This window comes from Mustela putorius, unplaced genomic scaffold, assembly GCF_011764305.1.
Source record: "Mustela putorius furo isolate JIRA1106 unplaced genomic scaffold, ASM1176430v1.1 tig00000224_pilon_pilon_pilon, whole genome shotgun sequence".
Taxonomy (NCBI): Eukaryota; Metazoa; Chordata; class Mammalia; order Carnivora; family Mustelidae; genus Mustela; species Mustela putorius.
In genome coordinates, this window is record NW_025421321.1 from 11,827,173 (window position 1) to 11,848,562 (window position 21,390).

At 42.2% G+C, this 21,390-nt stretch overlaps 1 protein-coding gene across 2 annotated transcripts in view; it reads left to right on the plus strand.

Annotated features, from left to right (window-relative positions):
* Nucleotides 1–21,390, plus strand: part of STPG4 (sperm-tail PG-rich repeat containing 4) — a 38,444-nt gene that overhangs the window by 14,879 nt on the left and 2,175 nt on the right. Inside the window, exon 6 of one of the 2 annotated variants that reach the window (XM_013056356.2) lies at nt 20,297–20,401. In XM_013056356.2, the coding sequence (XP_012911810.1) occupies nt 20,297–20,401 (105 nt within the window). Of the gene's footprint in view, nt 1–98; nt 196–20,296; nt 20,402–21,390 lie in introns of those variants that run through there. The other variant, XM_045077728.1, reaches the window with a different exon arrangement.

Here is a 21,390-nt window from a genome sequence, read left to right on the forward strand (position 1 = left end):
GACAAACTGTAAACAAGGCTAATTCGGAACACTTATTTTCAACATATCCAGCAGATAAAGGGCTAATGGCCTTATTTAAACTTCTCTTAACAATCTAGAGGAAAAACTTCAAAAGAAAAGTAAAACAGATGAAGGCCAGAAGTGGACCATTCATGTAACAAGAAGTTCAGATAGCCAACAAAGGTGAAAAAATTTTGATCCCACAATCAAATGTGAGAAACTGAAAGGCTGACTGAAAACTTTTTGTATGTGGGTGGTGTGCTGGGTTGAATAATGGCCCCAAAAATGTGGCCATGTCCTAATTTTTAGAACCTGTGAATGTTACTTTATGTGGCAGAGACCGCCCTGCTGACATGAAGGATCCTGAGATGGGGAGATGGTTCTGCATTCTCCGGTGGGTCCTAGATGCACTCACAAGTGTCCTTATAAAAGGGAGGCAGGGTGAGGTTTGAGAAGGGGGAGAAGGCAGTGTGGTCACAGAGGCAGATGTTGGAGTGATGCGACCACAAGCCTAGGAAGGTGGCCCTCCCTAGAAGCTGGGGGCACAGGACGCTGATGCAGATGGGGATTATGTCCAGTGTATTTCACAGTGGATTGATGGGAGGAGGACATGGTTTTTCCTTTGGGTATCCCCTGGGCCTTTTCTTTTGCACATGTCAGTAGCTTCAAAATGACTCTTCGGCCTCTGGCTTGGGGTATAGGCCAGGGCTTGGCATATAGGCCAGGGCTTGGCGTATAGGCCAGTTGCCGGTGTTCTGGAAGCTGAGTCAGGGAAAAGGCTGGGGGGGTCTCACCGTTTGGTGTGTGGAGAAGTTAACTTAATTCCTGTTTTTGGTAAAGGCTCCTACCCTCAGCGTACCTGGGACTCCTGCATCCAGTTGTCTGGTGCAATTGCCCCAGAAATGCACCCCCTGCCCCGCTTAGGATGCAGGAAGCTGGGGAGGTGGAGGGACCTGGAGAGAGGAGGTCTACCAGTTCTCCACCTTACATTCCCACCTCACAGGGGCCTCATGCCTAAAATTCCTGACCTTCTCTTGGGTTCTGTGGAGCATATCAGCCTGCTCCCTTGGCAGTTCAGCTGTCTCCACTGAGCCATATCAGGTCCCATTTCTCCACGGTGCTTCATGTCTTCGCCCAGTGTGTTCTTTCTGTCGGCCATTGTCTCTTCTCTTGGCTCTGTACAGAATGGGAGGTGACTAGTTCTACTTTTCTTATTTAATGGGAGGAATGGAAATAGTTGACTTTGGCAGCAAGCAGTCAAGACACCTGGATTTTTTGTCACTGGGTAATAACTCTGTCTCCCTTGAAATATAGGTTTTAAATGAATGCTGTGAGTTAATAATGATTTGTTTACTATGAGTAAGGATGGACTCAGTCAAAAATAATTTGATTTTAGTTCAGGTTAGGCTTCCAGGACAAGCAGCCTGGAATGTGAAATAGCACAAGCCAGTTGGTTCTGACAGTTTTTGCCTTTGTTCTCATTGCTTTTGTGGAGAGCAGATTTTTCAAGATCCTTATTCTGCCATTTTCATTGATGTCACCTCATCCATTCTATTTTATAAATAAAAGTGATTCACTGATTTAGAACATCCTGTCCTTCAACAAAGTGAAAAGAATACTTTCATGGAAAGTATTCTAAGACAAAGAGAGAGCCCAGGGCTGTGATTCATGTCTGTCCTAAACATGCATTCCCAGAGCAGAATGTGGGTTTGGTTTAGATCCACAAACTTATAAACTGTAGAAAGCAAACTCCTTTGATCCCAACAGTGGGAGATGGTGGTGAGCTGTGTGGGTATGGTCCTGAAATACTTCTTACCATTCTCAAACCTTTTTGAGATAAACGTAGTAATCTTTAGGCCATTATAATATGCCACCTAATTTTTTTAAATTTTCTTTTTTTTTATTAACATAGAATATATTATTTGCCTGAGGAGATAATATGCCCCTTAACTTTTATCCAGGTAATCTAATTGGATTGATTTTATCATTCAGTTTTGTTGTTCTAGAAATCAACATTATAATCCCAAAACTGTTAAGGACTCTTAGAATTGGAAGAAACTTTATCAATGAGCTATTGTTGACCGTTGAACAACACGGATTTGAACTGTGTGGACCGCATATATGTGGGTTTTCTTAAGTAAATACAGTAGAGTACTGAAAATGTATTTATTTTTTCTTTCTTGTGATCTTCTTAATATTTTTCCTATAGCTTACTTTATTGTAAGAATGTAGTATACAATCTATACAACGTATAAAATACATGCTAATCCACTATATGTGTTATGGGTAAGGCTTTCAGTCAACAGGTGGCTATTAGTAGTTAAGTTTTGGGGGAGTAAGAAGTTATACATGGATTTTCCACTCTTCAGGAATTGGCGCCCCAACACCCACTCTGTGTAACAGGGTCAACTGTATTCTATTAGCGTTGGCTTTGATGATGAAGGCCACCATCCTTCATTGAGTGGTTTCTGGTGCAGGTGCATTTAATCTTCACAGCAACTTGGCAGGTTAATATTTCATCTCTCCTTCACAGGTCAGGAAATAGAAGTTAGTTTACAGACGTCACGGTTATCTAGGAAGTGGAGCTGTGACTTAGACCCCATCTCTGGTAACCTCAAAACCTGGGCTCTAAGCTGTGCTGCCTAGTGTGTGAGCATGATCAAGTGACTTGCTTAGTGCCTTTGCACATTTAGAGCTGGTCTGGGGTCAAATCCAAGTGGCAGACATTGTGTTGTCTCTGGCGTCACCATTTCTCACTGATGACTAAGGCTTGTTCATGGGCCCAGGTTGGCCTGCTTGACCCTTTTTGCAGTAGGATGAGTTCATAGGTTTCTCCGTCCTGGGAGGGCCAGCTATCATCCTGCCTGTTACGCTCTGATCATCTAAGATCCTTACAATGGATGGAGGCAGCTTAGGCTCCGGCTGGGAGCTTTGCTACACTGGCTTTTTTTAAACTGGCCATATTTTTTCCCTGGAACACTTTTAGGATGTTAGAACTTCCAGTCCTTTCTCAGCAAAGTCTCTTTGTAAAAAGCTGGACTCAACTGAGTCTAGCTGACTTCATTAGAAGTCCTTTCATGTGCTCTAGACATCTCTTTTGGGTGGCTATGTGTATGGCCCAGTGCCAGGTAGCGAATTATTGAGTATTCAGTGACAAATGAGACATTTTACCGGTGCTCTCCCTTCCCTCTCGAAGGGCAAGGACGCACTAAGGTCAATAACCCAAGCAAGGTGTCCCTACACAAGCACATAGAAACTTACCCAGATGAAATGAGAGTCCAGGATTCACAATGCATGTGTCTGACTAGTGTGAGACCAAATGGCTTGGCACGTACAACTTGAAACGTGGAACCCAAAATTAGACAGTGATGACTCAAGTTTAATATTATCTGTTGATAGAAGCACATGTACCTTCTTCCTTCGGAGAGCCATCTCCAGAACTTTCTGATACATTTACTGGTAAGCTTCTTCGCAAGGGCTGACTGAGGAAGGAGGTAAGGGCAGGGCTGAAAAAAGGGCTTCAGTGAGGAAAGGGACACCAATCCTTGTCCCTTCAGAGCCTGTATCCAAAGCCAAACTCAAAGAAACCAAAGGGCAAGCTGCCCTTTCAGGATTTGGATCCAAAGGCTTTTCCACAGTCATTTATTAGTTGATGGGGTAAGAAGGTAAATTTGTTTTTATACCTTCCCACCCACGGCAGCAATGCCTGAAACTCCTTGGTAGGGATTTGTTTTTAAGATTTTATTTTCAAAGAATCTCTAGACCCAATGTGGGCCTTGAACTCAAAACACCAGAAATCAAGAGCCACATGCTCTATCAACTGAGCCAGCCAGGCACCCTCATAGTAAGGATTTTGATATGGGAGCCTAAGATCTAAGACATGAGACATGTGCCACTCTTGATTTAACTGTAGGAAAATCCTGGAGAGATTTCTCCTTTTCACAAGTCCTCTTTTAAAGCCAAAAGCTCTGAGAAGGAGAAATATATTGTTTTAATTCATACTAAGGAAACAGTGACTTATTAAATTCTCCCTCTGCCACCCCCCCATCCTCAGGAATATAGATGAGATGACAAGAATTAGGGTACCTGGGATAAAGGAAAGGAACTGAAAAGAGGGAGAATTATAAGAAGGGGTTCCAGTTTTTAGATATTTATATCATTAACTGTTCTGTGCACAAAACATGTGTTACACTTTTTGACATTAACCTCAAGATAATTCCATAAAAGAATCTACAAAATAAGGAAAAATAAAATTCACAAAGAGTTGTTAAGTTGGGAATTTTTATAGACATTTTCCATATAATATTTGTAAGTCTGTTGATTCTTAAAAGAGGATCCAACTTTGACACAACGGAAGTAGCCCAGTCTCAGAACAAGTCTGCAAGAATGAGTATTAAATAGGCTCAATGGTTAAGCATCTGCCTCTGGCTCAGGTCATGATCCAGGGTCCTGGGATCAAGACCCGCAGTGGCCTCTCTGCTCAGCAGGGAGCCTGCTTCCCTCTCTCTCTCTCTGCCTGTTTCTCTGCCTACTTGTGATCTCTGTCTATCAGATAAATTTAAAAAAATATATATCCTTGCTTTGTGTAATTATGGTCATAATAGCTATTTGAATTTAAAGTTTATGTTCTTTATTCTCAAAGTAATACATGGTTTGCTGCTCAGTATGGCAAATTGGCCATACATCAATCTTTTCTCACTTTCAAATCTCCATAAAATTGGTAATAAAAGAATAAATACATCTACAAGGATAAAGAGAGAAAAGGAAATATTGGCAGACAGAAGATCTCAACAAATTTTGGACAAAGTAGAGGAAGCCATGGGCTAAAAAGCACCCAGGGGGTGCTGCAGAAGAGATGGGAGCCTATTTGTTCCTTAGAACTGCAGGGAGTCTCAGGACTTGAGTGGGAGGAGGTAAGGTGAGGCAGAGGGAATTAGTTGAACACCAGGGAATTCATTGAAATTGTACATACAGAGTCATTTAATTTGGGGCTCCCTCCCTTCTCCTAATGTAAAATGCTGGCCTTTGGATATTTGCTCCTCAAGCAAAAAAATAGTAGAATTTATCCTCTAGAAAAACTAAATGAGCTTAGAGGAAAGAGAACCACATCCTGATATTCAGGGGACCCCAGGAAAAAGAGTGGCTCACCATCCAGTTGTCTAATTTCCACATATCCCAGCCACATACCCAAGCTTCTACCAGGCAAGTATGAAAAGCCTGTAACATGAATGAGAGATGGAAGTAAGCAGACAGAAGGATGGAAACCTGGTTGAAAAACAGAATGCAGGGCATAGAGGGAAGATTTTTTTAAAAAATCCTGTTAGCGGGGTACCTGGGTGCTTCAGTCGGTTACAGCCTCTGCCTTCGGCTCAGGTCATGATCCCGGGGTTCCTGGGATCGAGCTCTATGTCTGGCTCTCTGCTCAGCGGGGAGCCTGCTTACCCCTCTCTGCCTACTTGTGATCTCTGTCTGTCAAATAAATAAACAAAATCTTAAAAAAAAAAAATCCAGTTAGCATGCACAGAGAGAGGAAAACGGCCAAGTTATTTTCAACGTAGAAGTCCGTGTTCAGCTAATCAACTGTAAAGACAAAATAAAGGCATTTTTCCAACATGCAAGAACTCCTAAAAATTGCCTTCCGAACACCCTTTTTAAAGATGCCACTGGTGATGAAAAACAAAAACAAACAAACAAAACAAACAGAAAACCCCAGCTAAACAAAGGAGTAAATCCAGAAGGAGGGAGGCATGGGATCTAAGACAAAGTGGGTCCAGACTGGGAGAGCAGTTAAAAGATGTTCTAGGCGAATCACTGTGCAGCTGAGAAGCCAATCCATATTGAGAAAGAAACTAGCAAACTCCAGAAGAAATGTTTCTAAGGGAAAAGGATTTAAGAACAACTGATATCATGGAGGGGGAAAAAAATATATATATATATAAATATATATATATATGTATAGCAAAATGTGCAAGTGAAAAAGACAAGGCACTTAATTAACCACAGATAAAACAAAAGACTGTCTAAGAAAGGAATTCTATTATGTAACTTGGCTCTGCAAGGAATAATATTTTTTTAGTAAACATAGCTTAGGGATTTAAAATGCTACTTTGGGGACACCTGGGTAGTTCAGTTGGTTATGCATCCAGCTCTTGATTTCAGCTCAGGTCATGATCTCAGGGTCCTGGGATCAAGCCCTGAGTCAGGCTCTGCCCTCAGTGGGGAGTCTTGAGGATACTTTCCCTCCCTCCGCTTCTGTCTCTCCTCCTGCTTGAGCTCTCTCTTTCCATCTCTCTAAAATGAATAAATAATCTTTAAAAAAACAATTGGAATGCTAATTTGAAAAAAAAAGAAAATGAAAGACTACCGTGAGTGGATAAGGAGAGAGGAATAATGGACAGGGCAAATGCCATATCTTCATTCATTCCAGGAGGCCATCAATAGATAATTTCTAAAATATAAATTAAGAAATAACAATATGAACATACTATTTACTGATAAGGTAAGTTCTTTTTGGGGGGGGGGGGAATTTTTTATTTACTTGACAGAGATAGAGACAGCCAGAAAGGGAACACAAGCAGGGGGAATGGAAGAGAGAGAAGCAGGCCTCCCGCTGAGCAGATAGCTGGATGTGGGGCTCGATCCCAGGACCCCAGGACCAGGACCCGAGCTGAAGGCAGACGCCCAGTGACTGAGCCACCCAGGTGCCCCTGTTTTTTGTTTTGTTTTGTTTTTAAAGATTTTATTTATTTGTTTGACAAAGATCACTAGTAGGCAGAGAGGCAGGGAGAGAGAGATGGGGAGGCAGGCTCCCTGCCAAGCAGGGAATCCAATGCGGGGCTTCATCCCAGGACCCGGAGATCATGACCTGAGCTGAAGGCAGAGGCTTTAACCCACTGAGCCACCCGGGTGCCCCCTTTATCTAAGATTTTATTTATTTGAGAGAGAGAGAGTGCACACAGTAGTGGGGATGCAGAACCTGCAAATGGAGAAGCAGAACCTGCTGAGCAGGGAGCCCAATGCAGGGCTCTATCCCAGGACCATGGGATCATGACCTGAGCTGAACGCAGATGCTTAACCAACTGAGTCACCCAGGCCCCGCAAGATAACATCTGTAAGAGCAGTTAAGAGTTAAAAATAGTTGTCTTTGGCTCTTTTTTTTCTTTATAGAGGGGGTTCAGCAGAAGGAAGGGGAAGAGAGAATCTTAAGCGGGGTCCATGCCCAGCGTTTGGAACACTACATGGGACTCGATCTCATACACCTGAGATCATGACCTGAATTGAAATCAGGAGTTGGGAGCTTAACCAACCAAGCTACCCAGGCATCCTGTCCTAGGTTCTTTAGAATGTGCTCAGAGACATGTATGCCTAAGACATATGTGTAAAGGTGTTTCTAAGAGTGCCAGTTGCCTGAATGGATCAGTATAGTGTTATTTCAGTGAAATGCTATATTCACGTTCACCATCCTATGCTCTTACACACTCTTGAACACGAAACACAGATAACAGTTGTCCTAGGGAATGAAATTGGAGAGACATGAGACCAGACTTCTTTTTCATTATGTCTTTTTGTTCTGATTGATTTTTTTAGGAGATTTTATTTATTAATTAATTTATTTTTTTATTTGACAGAGAGAGAACACAGCAGGGGGAGAGGGAGAGTGGCAAGCAGAGGGAGAAACAGGCTCTCTGTTGAGCAGGGAGTCTGTCTCAGGGCTTGATCCCAGGACCCTGGGATCATGACCTGTATCAGAGGCAGGCACTTAACCGACTGAGCCACCCAGGTACCCTAGTTCTGATTGATTCTTAAAACTATATTTCTATATAAATTTAATAAAATGTCATGAAATTTAAGTAAAAATATATAAAAATTTAGAGTAAAAATAAATGAATAAGTTATAGGTAATTTGGAAAATATAGAAAATTATGTTTAAAAATTTTGTCCTTGTTTATATGCAGTCATTAATGTTAATTTTCTCCTTTTTTCTCTGCAATTTTAAAAATAGTGATCATGGTGCACAACAATTTCATATCTTTTTGTTTACTTAATACATGTTTCACTTTCATATTATTACAAATTCCTTTAAACTTTATTTTCACTAGGTAAATAATCTGGTTATCAGATCATAATTTATTCAACCATCCCCCTCTTTTTTTTGTTTTTCTCAATAGGCTCCACACCCATCATGGAGCCCAGCTTGGGGTTTAAACTCACAACCCTGAGATCAAGAGTCCGATGTTTAGCCGACTGAGCTACCCACATGCCCCTCAACCACTCCCCTCTTGAGGGCTAATCTTGTTTTCCATTATTCCATACATAGGGGTCTTTTTTTAAAAGATTTTATTTATTTATCTGACAGACAGAGATCACAAGTAGGCAGAGAGACAGGCAGTGGGGGGAGGGGGAAGCAGGCTCCAGAGAGCCTGATACAAGACTTGATCCCAGGACCCTGGGATCATGATCTGAGCCGAAGGCAGAGGCTTTAACCCACTGAGCCATCCATATGCAGGGGTCTTTAGTATCCAAGTATAACCTGACCCAAAAAAATGCCTATTAAAGTGAACCTACTTTAAGTAGAATCAAAATATCAAAGTAGTCAATAAAGTTTGATTTGGTCTTTCCTTAAAAAAAAAAAAAGAAATTGAACTAAAAACTAGGAAAATATCCTATAATTACACCTATGTATTAATTCCTAAATTAAAAAGGAGGCTGTGTTTAGTTTTTCTGACAATATCTTGTGATAGTATAGTGACATCCTTCACATCATGTTTGACATTCCAATGAAATTACAGACAACACAATTTAGAAAAAAATATTATTTGAAGCATCATTAGTTTTCCCAAGGGCAGCTCCTCTAACATTTGAAATCATTTTTTCTGAAATGCTGATACTGTCACAATCCTTGTCATCGTCTTTTTTTTTTTTTTTTTGGTAGCTACTTTAACTTTGCTGGATCCTCATTGGGCAATGAAAGCCTTTTCCTGTTGATTTGGGCACTTCTCCATCATTTTCATCAAGTTCATGAAATCTTACATTTTTAGTAAAATTTACATTATCATTTTGAATTTGGATTTGCATTTTATTTGCAGTGTATTATTAAATATCATTTAACGCTGACAGAGAAAAACTGACTTACAAAGACACTGATCTGTCTGCAGTGGTAGATTCCAGTATTAAGCAGGGAGAGATGTTTGAATAGGATGTAATTTTGTAAGAGATCAGTTATTGGAGAACTCTTTTGTATTATGACAATTTTGTTTATATTCACCACTTCGCTATGCAAGGACAATACTGAATACTCAGTATTATTTTGCTGAAAAAAAAAAGAGACTAATGCTAACATAAAAATTCATAAAATCTTTTCTAAGATTTGGCATCATTTTTTATGGATTATCACAGATGGTATTTACTAGAGATGATATATGACTTCATCTATCTATATTACCAAACTTTTTAAAAAAAGTATTAACATCCATTAACATCTTCATCAGCAGTCAAGGGAGTGACCATTACATAAAATTTGTATAAATTTTGTTTATCTTTAATTTTAAAAATATTTGTTAACTTGATAGTAAAAGAATGGTATCTCATTATTTTAATTTACTCTGTAGGATCTGAGACTATACATTCTAATTATTTGTTAATTAATTATTTGTGGTCCTTCCTGCATACTTTCTGGTCGAAGTCTTTACCCAGTTATCTACTGGGTGGAGTTTTAACATTCTTTTCACTATAGAGTTTGTATAAATCAACAAAAAAGATATTAGCACTTGTATTTGGTGAAGCTTTCCAGGGATTTTGCCTTTTAGTTTTGTGTTTTTATATGGAGAGAAATTTAAAGTGTAAAATGTTATGTCATCAAATTAGAGAGGTTGTCATCACCTTCTGGAATGTAAGTTCCATGAATGGGGTGGGGGGCCTCTCTTATTCATCAATGCCCAGACCCTAGTACAGTGCTCAGAAAATGTGTTGAAGGAATGAATGAAATCTTTCTTTTCCACCACTTAAAAAATTCCTCCCAGATACATGTTCACTTTAATTTTCTTTCATGTATTAGGCATTTTGATTCTTTAAAAAATTTATAGTTCTTTGGTTCCTCGGAAATGTGTTTTGTATACAGTTGCATGGTAAGGCTGTGGTGTCATTTGAGTCCTACTGACTTAGGACAGTTTGCCTCATTGTTGGTATACCTGATACTTACAGTCACCAGAAATATGACCTGTAGATCTGGTGCAATATAGTATGGCCTATAGACACCCATTGAGTCACTCTAAACCTTTTGATAATGAGGCAAGTTATAAAAGATGGATACATATAGGTATGCCCTATATGAAAAGTAACCCATTGTGGGCATCTGGTTGGCTCAGTTAGTTAAGTGTCAGCCTTCGGCTCAGGTCATGATCCCAGGGTCCTGGGATTGAGCCCTGCATTGGGCTTCCTGCTCAGCAGGGAGCCTGCTTCTCCCTCTCCCATTCTTCCTGCTTGTGTTCCCTCTCTCCCTGTCTCTTTCTCTCTGTCCAATAAATAAAATCTTAAAAAAAGAAAAGTAGTCCATTCAAATTTCTTAATCATTCATGCATAAAATCTCCAGGAGCAACCCATTAAAAGACCATGAAAAAGTAAATGACCATGTGGATGCATATCAGATCACTACATGTTTTTTAGTTGTAAAAAATACATTAACTTTGGATTTGAAGATTTTCTAGGATCATAAGTGCCTGAAGGCCTCTCAGCTATTCTCCCTTGTTAAAAAACACAGCAGCTTGGATGCTCAGTGTGTGGCTCAGTGTGTTAAGCATCCAGCTCTTGATTTCAGCTCAGATCACGATCTCTTGGTCATGATTTCCAGGTTGTGAGATCAAGCCCTGTGTCAGGCTTCACACTCAGTGGGGAGTCTGCTTGGGATTCTCTCTCTCTCCCTCTGCCCCTCCCCCTACCATGTGTACACACTCCCTCTGTCAAATAAGTAAGTCAATCTTAAAAAAATAAACAAAAAACCAAACCAAACCAAACCAACAACAACGATAAAAACCCGCAGTCTTCTTGTTTGTGTTACGGATTCAATTGGTGAATTATGTTTTGTCCCCAAAGTGTAGGTAGCTCTCAAGAGAAGCTGTTGGTAAGGGATCTGTTGGGTTGGAAAATAGTTTTTCATCTTCAGATTATCAATGTAAGGTTGTATAGTCTTTGGCTATTTCAGTTATTGTTGAAGTAATAATAATTGGTTATGGATCGGCACAACTGTTTTGTTCACAAGACTGTGAGGAAGATACTTACGTGAGTATTTTGGGATAGACGCCAGAAGTCACGGCCCATCATAAATAAAAAGGGCCTTTTTGCATCCATGAAAAGAATTGTATTGGCAACTTCTGCCACCTTTCAGCACCTTGATAATAATGACCAAGCTCCACAAATCCCACGACCTAAAGGTACAGTTGCTTCATAGTGGGATTGTTTTAAAGAGGAGAAAACTGCAACAAATCCCGATCATTCTCAACCAAGGGAATTGGACAAAGTAACACTTGTCTTTTATGGTTTCTCCTCCCTTTACCCTTCCCTTTATTTAATTGATTTAATTGCTCTCATAAATGATCCACCAAAAGATTGCATAGATTTTGTTCCTTCTTGAATGTGTTTCCAAGTGTGGGCGTTAAGGACATCAGAGATTCTGCACAACTTCTTTGAATATACTGAGGACAATGATGACTTTACTTAATATTCCCATTAGTGTAAGGGGACTAAGGAAGATTCTGTCTTTTCCCAGCCTTTTCCCCCCAGTATCTACTAGGCATGTGGTCTGTACAGGACCAGTGCTTCTCTCATCTATTGTTGGTGGCAGCATAGACAATACAACCCCTTGAAAGGTAATTGGGCAATATGTTATCTTGTGGCCTGCTGATTATATTTTGAGAAAACTCTTCTAAAGTAATAATCTTGTGCAGAAATAATTCATCATCCCAATTCATGAAGGGATTACTCTTAATAACTAGATGAAAATAGCAGCAATGTAGGAAGAAGTATGAGTGTAAAAAGCAGGAAAGGCACCAAAATCCACTTAGTAGCTGTGCTGAGGTGTTGTGATTAAGGGCGGTTGTTTACTTCCTTTCTTTTCCATTGCTTTTATAGTTTTAGAAAATACAAGTTTTAGAGGCCAGAGAAGAGGCAGGATACTTGGGTGGCTCAGTTGGCTGAGCGACGGATTCTTGATTTTGGCCCAGGTCACAATCACAGGGTGGAGAGATCGAGCCTGGCATAGGCTGGCACCCAGCGTGGAGCCTCCTTAGGATTCTCCTTCTCCCTCTCCCTCTGCCCTTTCCCCCAACTCATGAGCACACCCTCTCTCCCTCTTAAAAAAGAAAAAGAAGAAGAAGAAGAAGTCAGAAAAGAGGTAGCATTAAAAAAAAATAACAGAGGTAGTAGTATCTGAGAATAAGTGCCATCAAAATAGTCAACATAAAAATATTTTACTTAAATAAAAACAGCACCACTTACTACTACTACTTAATTAGGACTCAGTCATTCACATGATTTGGGACTTCCAGTGATTTGCTGAGCAGATTCTTTACAGTTATTAATTCCTACAGTTGTATATAAAGTGAAAAACAAGACATGCACACCTTTCCTGACAGTAGAAATAAAATCTTAAGAATATCAAGTGAAAATGAGTTTCTTTTATTTGATGTCAGAAATATTTCAACATGTTTCTGTATTTCTTAAAACCTGACAAGCCTATAAAGAACAAGGAAAGGATTAGATAAACAGGAAAGAGCCTGTAGAGATAGGAATGAGCGTTATATGATTTGTCTGTTTTAGTCACATTTAATAGCATTTTGAAAAGGGGATAGCAGATCTGTGCCATACTCTCTGCATTAAGACTAGCACTCTGAAAGACTGCTGAATCATTCCAGCTGCTTTTGCATTTACCAAATTAGTTCAATTAAAAACCTAAGCTGATAGTTTGAAATTCCACAAGGAACAGAAAAATAATTAGTAAACATGGTCAGATTGAATCAAGCAAAACATAAACTGATTTCTGCTTGAATGGAATCTGAAAGATGATTAAAGCAGGTCCTAGTCTCAATCTCCTCAAAGATGAGTTCACTGGTAGGTAACATTTTTGAAAAATATAATCTTTTAAATATAGCTACAGATGTACTAGGATTTTTTTTTTTAATGAAAACATATCCTGGCAGTTTTTCTTTCTAAAAAATTTGTGCAACTTTTTTAGTGGTATTAACACCAGGAGAGTCATATACCCCTGTTCGGCTGCAAGTGTGAAGAATTTCCTGCTCTCCTTTCTTATAACAGTATCTTGACTGGGTAGAAGAAAAAGAATGTAATTGGTAGGATTTTTTTTCAGTTGCAAGTGACAGAAGCCCATCCTGGCCTGGCTAAGCAAACAATTAAAACATAAAAGTGGGATGGACTTTATTGGTGCACACAGACTCTAGGACTTTTGCCACTGATTTACCTTCCTCTGGCTGTTGGGCATACTCTGTTTATGAGCTGGGCAAGAAGACCCATGAGCAGTCCCAGGTGCGCACCTGCCTGCCTAGCCACCTGAGTGTGAAAATACAGGCTCTTTGGATTGGCCAGGCGACAGTCACGTGTCTGCGCTGGGCCAATTCCTGCAACCAGGAGTGGCCGGTTTTGCTGAAGTTCCTGTAGGCAAGTACCGCCTTAGATTTCTAAGGCCGGTGGGGCCGTGGGATCAGGTAGGAAAGGGAGGATGGGTCCGGTGAACACCTACAGCCATGCTGCATTGCCCGGGGGTCCCCAGCAGGTGCATTCCTGTAAAAGCTGCGTGTTTATGGTGGGCAGGTTGGTGATCACTGAGTGTTGCCTGCCCACCGGCCCATGCCGGGAACCCCGGACTGCTGTGGTTTCTCACTCGGCAGGAGTAAACAGTACCGAGCTACACTTAAGAGGTATGGTCAATTCCTAATTTCACAAATGTGAATAACTTTTGGCCTGAAAGTTTTGCGTCTACCCTACTCAACAGCACGCATGTTTCCTTTCTCTCTCCTGTGAACCTGTAGACCAGCGGTTACAGAATTCTAGAATTTCGTGAGTTGCAGACGCTCTGCCACAGGCCTCCTCCTGAATTCCCAGACAGGCAGCTCTGGCTTGTCTCTGTGCCCACCTCCACACACAAGAGTCTGCTGTCCCTGCTGGGGCACCTATTTTCTTTTGGGGGGAACGTGTTCCAGCTATTACATGCATGTCGCCAAATTTAGGGGAGATCCTTTTACCACCCCATCTAATAATTTCAATTTATGCTGCTTATTACTTGTGTGTTACAGGTGTATAGGTAGACATTTGGGGCCATACATTTTATTTCTGACCTTTTCTCTCTTCAAGGGAAAGAGAAGTTGTACCTTGGTCAATGGGGACAGACTTTGTGCTTTTCCTAGGTTCCCTTTAACTTTGTGATTTTTAAAGAAAAATAGTTTTGAGCTGAGTGGTGATACCTCCCAGCAGTGAGAAGCAAGGTCAGTAACTGGCTCTTGATCCCACAACCCAGGTGCTCAAGTGTGTGTTTGTAGCCCTCACCCAGCCTCAAGTTCTCGACTGTTACATGAGCACTGGTGACCAGAGTGGGTACTGAGCTAGAGACAGGGCAGGGATGGGCAGCTGCCCTGGCAGTGGTGAGGGAGCCAAGGGAGCCAGCAGTGGGCAGCCATGGAGCCGGCTGGAGAGGTGCCCCCAATCCCGCAAACCCAGTTTGCAGAGGCGGATGGTTTGCAGAGATTGGGAATACAAGGGTGACATTGAACATTTTACACATTGAACATTTTATGCAGTTAAACCATAAATGGTTCTTAGTGTTAATACACATGTAAAAACCAGTGAAGTGGTAACTGTCTGGAGAAAATTGAATTTCAGTTCCCTAACTTTTTTTTTTTTTTTTTTTGACAGGAGCCTATGCACTTTTTATTTTATTTCTGCAATGTGGTGAATTTGACTGAATGGTTAAAATGAATTGCATCTTCCTCCCTGGGTAGCTTTCCCTAACCTTTCCTATTACAGCTTCTGTACAGACCCTTCCTCCAGCCCTTTGCCCTGAAAACTCCACCCCCTCCTTACTCATTCGGTCTTAGCTCATTTGTACTTCCTTAAGGGATTCTCAGACCCGTGAGTGTACCCTCTTACATTCTCTCCCACAGCATCCTGTATGCCCCTTTGTGTCATATGCCACATATTTGTCATGTTTTTGGCATGGCATATATATATATATTCCCTGCTAGAATGTAAGCCCCACGGGAGTAGGGAACATGTCTATCATGTCAATTAAGACTGAGTTCTGCTGCTAGAAACAGAGACTCCAAATAACATTATAAATGGGAGAAGAACGGATTTCTGCCTTGTATAAATTTCCTGCAGTAGGCAGTTCCGGGCTGGTGGGGCAATCCAGCAGCATCGCATTTCTGCGTGCTGCTCTGCTAAGTGTGGCTTCCGTTCTCGAGGTCCCAGAGAGCAGAGAACATGGGACCAACCAACCAGGGGGCAAAAGGGTGAGGCAGATGGATAAGCTGCCCTCTCCATAGGGATGCTCTGAATTCATACACACCTCTTCACCTCTGTCCTATAGCCAAGAAATTAGTCATCCAGTTACACCCAGCTTCAGGGGAAGCTGGGAAATGTAATCTTTGTGCTCGGTAGACATGCGCCCCTTAAAAATTGTTCTAATACTAAAGGATAGAATGGATATTGGGAGACTTACAGTGGATAATGGACTTACAATGGACAATGGATATTGGGAGTAGGGAATTATTCCCGACTCCCAGCACACCGTGGGGTGTACAATATAATGACCGAATGAAGAAATGAGCTGAGCACTTATGTATTCATTTACTAGGGCTACCATTACAAACTGAGGGGCTTAAACAACAGAAATTAATTGTCTCCCATTTCTAGAGGAAGTGCAAGATGGACATGCTAGCAGTGTTGGTTCCTTCTGAGTGCTGGGAGGGAAAGTATCTTCCATTCCCCTCTCCTAGCTTCTGGTGGTATGCTGACAATCTTTGGCCTCCCTTGCTTTGTAGCCCTCCACCTTCGTCTTTGCATGGTGTTTTCCCTGTGTGCATGTCTCTGTGTCCTAAATTCCCCTCTTGGTGCAGGATAGCATTATATCAGATTAAGGCCCATCCTAATGGTCTCATCCTAAATAATTACATCTGTAAGGACCCTATATCCATAGAGGGTCACATTCTGAGGTACTTGTAATTCAAAATTGACAGGAGCTGTGAGTTTTGGGGGGACACCATTCAACACAATAAAAATGTGTAGGGCTTGTGGATTTTGAGGGAATCACAATTCAGCACATAATAACTTGGGATAATTGCACCTACCCTTGCACAGTCTTTCAGAGGTACCTGGCATTTTGCTGCTCTGGGATGCCCCAGAGTGATACACCTCTTAGTTCCAGAGCAGTGTGACGTAGGTGAGCCAGTCCCACTCCCCCAGCCCTGGAGGAGACGTGAGCTCGGTGTAGGCATGGCAGGGCTTACCAAAGGCCTACAGTGGTACTGAGAGTTAACGGCCATTGGGAAGCTCCTTCATGGTATGACAGCATCCTAGGAGCACTCCAGAAAAGTCAGTAGGGCCCATGCATTCTGAGCCCTTTGTAGTAAGTAGAAAGTGGCCGCCCTCTCCACCATCCCATGGCCCAGAGATCACACTTATCCCTTGGCACAGACCGGAAACAGTGGGACCTGGTGTAGAGTCTTGAAGCCAGGCAGTTAGCTCAGCCCTCCCTCAGGTCTGTGCTCGCTCTTTGCACCTTTTGGGATAAAAAGAATCCCTCCCTGGACTATAAGCTCCTCTGAGGTTGAAGGTAGTATTCTATTTATTTGTGCCATCCCTGTAGCCCCCATTGCTTAAAGTGGCTCTTGAGTAGGAACTCAATGACTTTTTCAAAGGGAAGAGAAAGGTAATTATCATCTTGTCAGGAGGGTTGAGATGTAATCACACCCCAAAGCAGAAGAGTGGGTAACTATGAAAGGTTTCCTGTAGTTTATTTTGGAAGAAGGTCCTGGGACTCTAGGAAGGTGACAATTCTGTTCGCTCTTGGCTCCGAATGTCAGTGGTCTTTGAATGGTATAGCTTCGGGAAACCCAGAGTTGCCAAATCATGACCCTGACCAAAACAAGGGTTAAGAAATGGCTCATCTGATTGGTGTGAGAGGTGCTTAGTACTGCCTGATGGACCTGGGAGCCGCCCTTCACCCATGCATCCCACATAATGTGAACCAAAGCTCCAGGTCATGCTCATTGATCCCCAGTAACTGAGGGAGTAACCCTCCTAACCAGTCAAATATTCTTGTTTTAAACACCCTCCCATCGATCTGGATCCATTTTCTCAACCCACATTCTGAGCCATACTGGGTGTTCCCCTTCCCCCCATTCCTGCACTGCCCACTCACGTTTACCTCCAAAGTAGGGAGTCTGCCGGAGCTGCCACCCGCCCACTGCAGGATGCTGGCCCAATCGTTAACGTTTCACTTAGAACATTCCTGTGGCTTCTGGAATTAGAATTTGGGCCTGGATCCACTTCCCTAATGTTGCCTCTTTGAAAGATTGCATCAGACACATGCGGGGCAAATAGCATGCAGTCATTTCTTTCTGCCCCAAGTCTTAGGCCCTTGGATTTAGATAACCCAGCCCCCAAGCCTGTATAGGGAGGCTGCTGGGTGGCACAGGCCTACATCAGTGCTTCACCAAACCTGGCACCTGAACTCCGAAGGAGCTCATGATTTGGAAACTCAGAAAGGGAAGCCACATCAGGCTTGGGGGAACGGGGCCATGCAGTGGCATTTCTTAGCCATCCTTTAAGGGGTTGCTGTAGGCATAGAGTCAATGGTAGCACACCTAGCAGCATCTTTTGCCGCAGAGACCATTCTGATGTGAAAGTACTGTGATTATTATGGCCAAACCGAGGGTGGAGGGTGTCGCAGTGACTGTTCCTATCGGGTTCCCCTGGATTTCCATGCTTTGGCTTTTATGGCAGCTCAGATTTCTCCTGCAGGAGTGTACAGGTCAGTCCACACAGAAAGCCTCACCCCCGTAGTGATCTCTGTCCCACGTAGGCATCAGTTTCAAAGTATTACTGTTTTCATCTCTGCCATGAGCTGTAGAATTATGAGGCGTATCCATCCCTTGATTTTTCCGACTTGCACTTGACTGTTAATAACAGACTCCATCCACGGAGGAGTAATTGAGAATGGCAGCCCCAACGACACGGCTTTGCCACCCACGGGAGGGAACAAGGGAAAGCCTGGTTCTGAACTCCCTCGGTGGGTCTGCAGCTGGGCACCTGTTCGCTGTATCTGATGGGCTCATTTGCAACCCAGCCTTACCTACGAGAAAGGTCTCACAGGACACGGTTCTCTGTTCTAGCCTTACTGTATATTTTATCTTTCTTTCCTTTGCTCATTTTTCACATTCGTTTATCTATACGGTAGGTGTAATTTTTTTTTCATATCTCAAGAGCGCTCAAGTCCATTGTAGAAAACTTAGAAAATGCAGGTAAGAGGAATAGTTCTTACTATTCTTATGATAAAAGAAGTTCTTTTTAAACAATATCTTGCCACCTGGGGAAAACAGCAAACATTCCATTTCCCATATTTTTGGGCACATTTTTTTTTTTAAGTTTGCATTTGCACTTAACAGTATTTGGGAGTAGCTTTATGTCTGTAACAATTCATCACTAGACAGCTGGATGGAAGAATCACGATGTATTTACCCAGACACACATTACTGGTGATTTAGTTGATTTCCAAATACTTGCATCCATTCTCGATTGTTTTCTTAAGACGAACTCCTAAATGTAGGACTTGCTGGGTCACAATAATAAACATACATCCTCTCTTTGTACTGTAGAGACTTTAGACGTATAACCACACAAACACAATCCTCCAGCGAGCCCCCGCGTACCCATCGAACAATTGTGGCTCCTGGTCAGTGTGTTCTCCCCCTACTTCCCCTAGTCCCTGCATTATTTGAGAACAGGTCCCAGACATCATGCAGAATGACTCATTTCTATCAAATAGTACAGGTATTTTAAAATGGGAGAGAAAGGGGCGCCTGGGTGGCTCAGTGGGTTAAGCTGCTGCCTTCGGCTCGGGTCATGGTCCCAGGGTGCTGGGATCGAGCCCCGCATCGGGCTCTCTGCTCAGCAGGGAGCCTGCTTCCTTCTCTCTCTCTCTCTGCCTGCCTCTCTGCCTGCTTGTGATCTCTCTCTGTCAAATAAATAAATAAAATCTTTAAAAAAATAAAATAAAATGGGAGAGAAAGAGTAAACTGCCCAAAAAAAAAAAAAAAAAAAAAAAAAAAAAAAAAGAGGTTAACGTCTTGTGCACATGATCCACTGTGATGTTTGGGCCCCTTCCATTTTCCCTGCTGTATGTGGGCTCAGGGCTCTTCATTTGTCTCTTGATTCCTAAAGCAGTCTGGTAACCAACCTCCTTTCTCTCCCTCTGGATAGGTCTAGACATTTACAAGCCATTTCATATCTTACCAAATTGCCCTCCACAAAAGCTAAGCAAATTTGTGCTTGCACCAGAATCATAGAGGCGTGTCGATGCTGGTGGTTAAGATTTGGGGGTTCTCTTCTTTCTTTACTTTTCCCTCTTTTTCCTTCCCCTTTCTTCCTTTTTCTTTCTTCGTGAATTTTTTAGACCCAGAAACAAGAATCATATCCTTATTATAATGAAAATTTATTTGGTTATTAATGAGGTTAAAGCCCCCCATTTCCTAAATGAATAATTATATTTCCTCTTTGTGAATTGCCTTTTACTAATTTTTCTATTAGAATGATTGTCTTTTAAAAATTGTGTTCATTTTATGTGAATATCATAGCGTTGTGCTTTTGTCAGCAAATCGCTATAAAGACTTGTTTGGACTAAAATAACACATACTATACTCCTACGAAAGAACACGTGAGTTCTAAGAAGCTAACAACTCAAAGCAGCAGTCGTTAATAGTCTGAAGGACAGGGATGGAGTGGGGTGTGCCAGTGTGGGATGGCGGGTCCAGGCAGGACCAAGGGGGGCTTTTACAGGTCACTTAAGCCTCAGTCCCAGACACCTACAAGGCAGGTAAAGCAGGTAAAGCAAGTATTATTCCCACTTGACAATGGCTTGTGCTAGGGCACACCTTCATAATTTCCAAGCCCCAGTCTAGGGACTTTTCTACCCTATCACAAGTGATCTGTATGTTTTATTTGTGGAAGGTCAATAAAGCATTAAAATATAACAAATATTAGTAATCATAAAAAACTCTTTTTCTTCCCCCTATAGCGTGAAGGCCCAGGACCTGGTCATTACGACTTGAAAATACCTCCAGTAAATTCTATTACTTCCTGTTTTCAATCCAAAGTACCTCGATTCCTGCCTGCTTGTTCTGTAAGTACTCTAAAAGATGATGTTTGTAGGTTTTGTGATTGGGGTTGGGGAGGGCAGTGGGCTTTGGGTTAAAGTTCTAGACAATTCTAATATGTATGTATATGTGTGTGTATACACACACACACACACACACACACACATATATACACACAAATAATTGCTGGTCGGGGTGGGAAAAAATGTGGAGCTCAAAAATCTGGCAAGCCTCCCGGGCTGTTTCAGGCTCAGAGGAACTCCAGACACAAAGATGGGGGCTGAATTTGGGGTCCAGTTGACAACATCCAGTATAGTAATTAGCTATCAGTGTTGTGACCTGGCTGCTCTGTGGGAACATGTATCTAACGAACTGAGGCAAGCAGTGGGTGGTGGCTGACCCCATCCACGTACAGTTCTTTGTGTATACGGTTTTGGGGGAGGCGTGTGTGTGGCTTCAGAGCAGAAACATTATTATTGAACCAAAGGAGACCAATATGGCCTGAATGGTCATCCTGCCCCTAAGAATTCAGGAAAGACAGCAAAGGGGGTCAAGTCCCCAGTGTGACACGGGTACATGGCGGCAGCGTTTGAGCCTCAGAGACCTAGAGAAGACCCAAGAAAAATTGCGAAAGCACTACATGAAGCTTATGAATGGTGGCTAGTTTTCTTTAAAAAACCCTGACAGTTTTAATTCCCATGGCCTTGTTGTTACCCATCTGCACCCCAACTGGAAAGTCCCCAGAACACACTGGTATGTAACCTTATGGAAGGTGGTTGGGAAGACAGAAATACAAGTTCTGCCTATAAGAAAATGGGCCCATCCCCATGGTTCAAGGAAGGGTGGGTGTCCCAGGCCTGTGTCATGAAGATCTCTCTCCGGAGCTACCAGCTCTGGTGTGGGGTTAGTGTGGTCTTTATCTGGAGGACTACTGGGGAGTCCCTGTTGGTAAAATTAAAAACAGACCCGACAGCAGGAGGTGGTGGGTCCCTTCTGTAGATCTTAGCACGCTAGT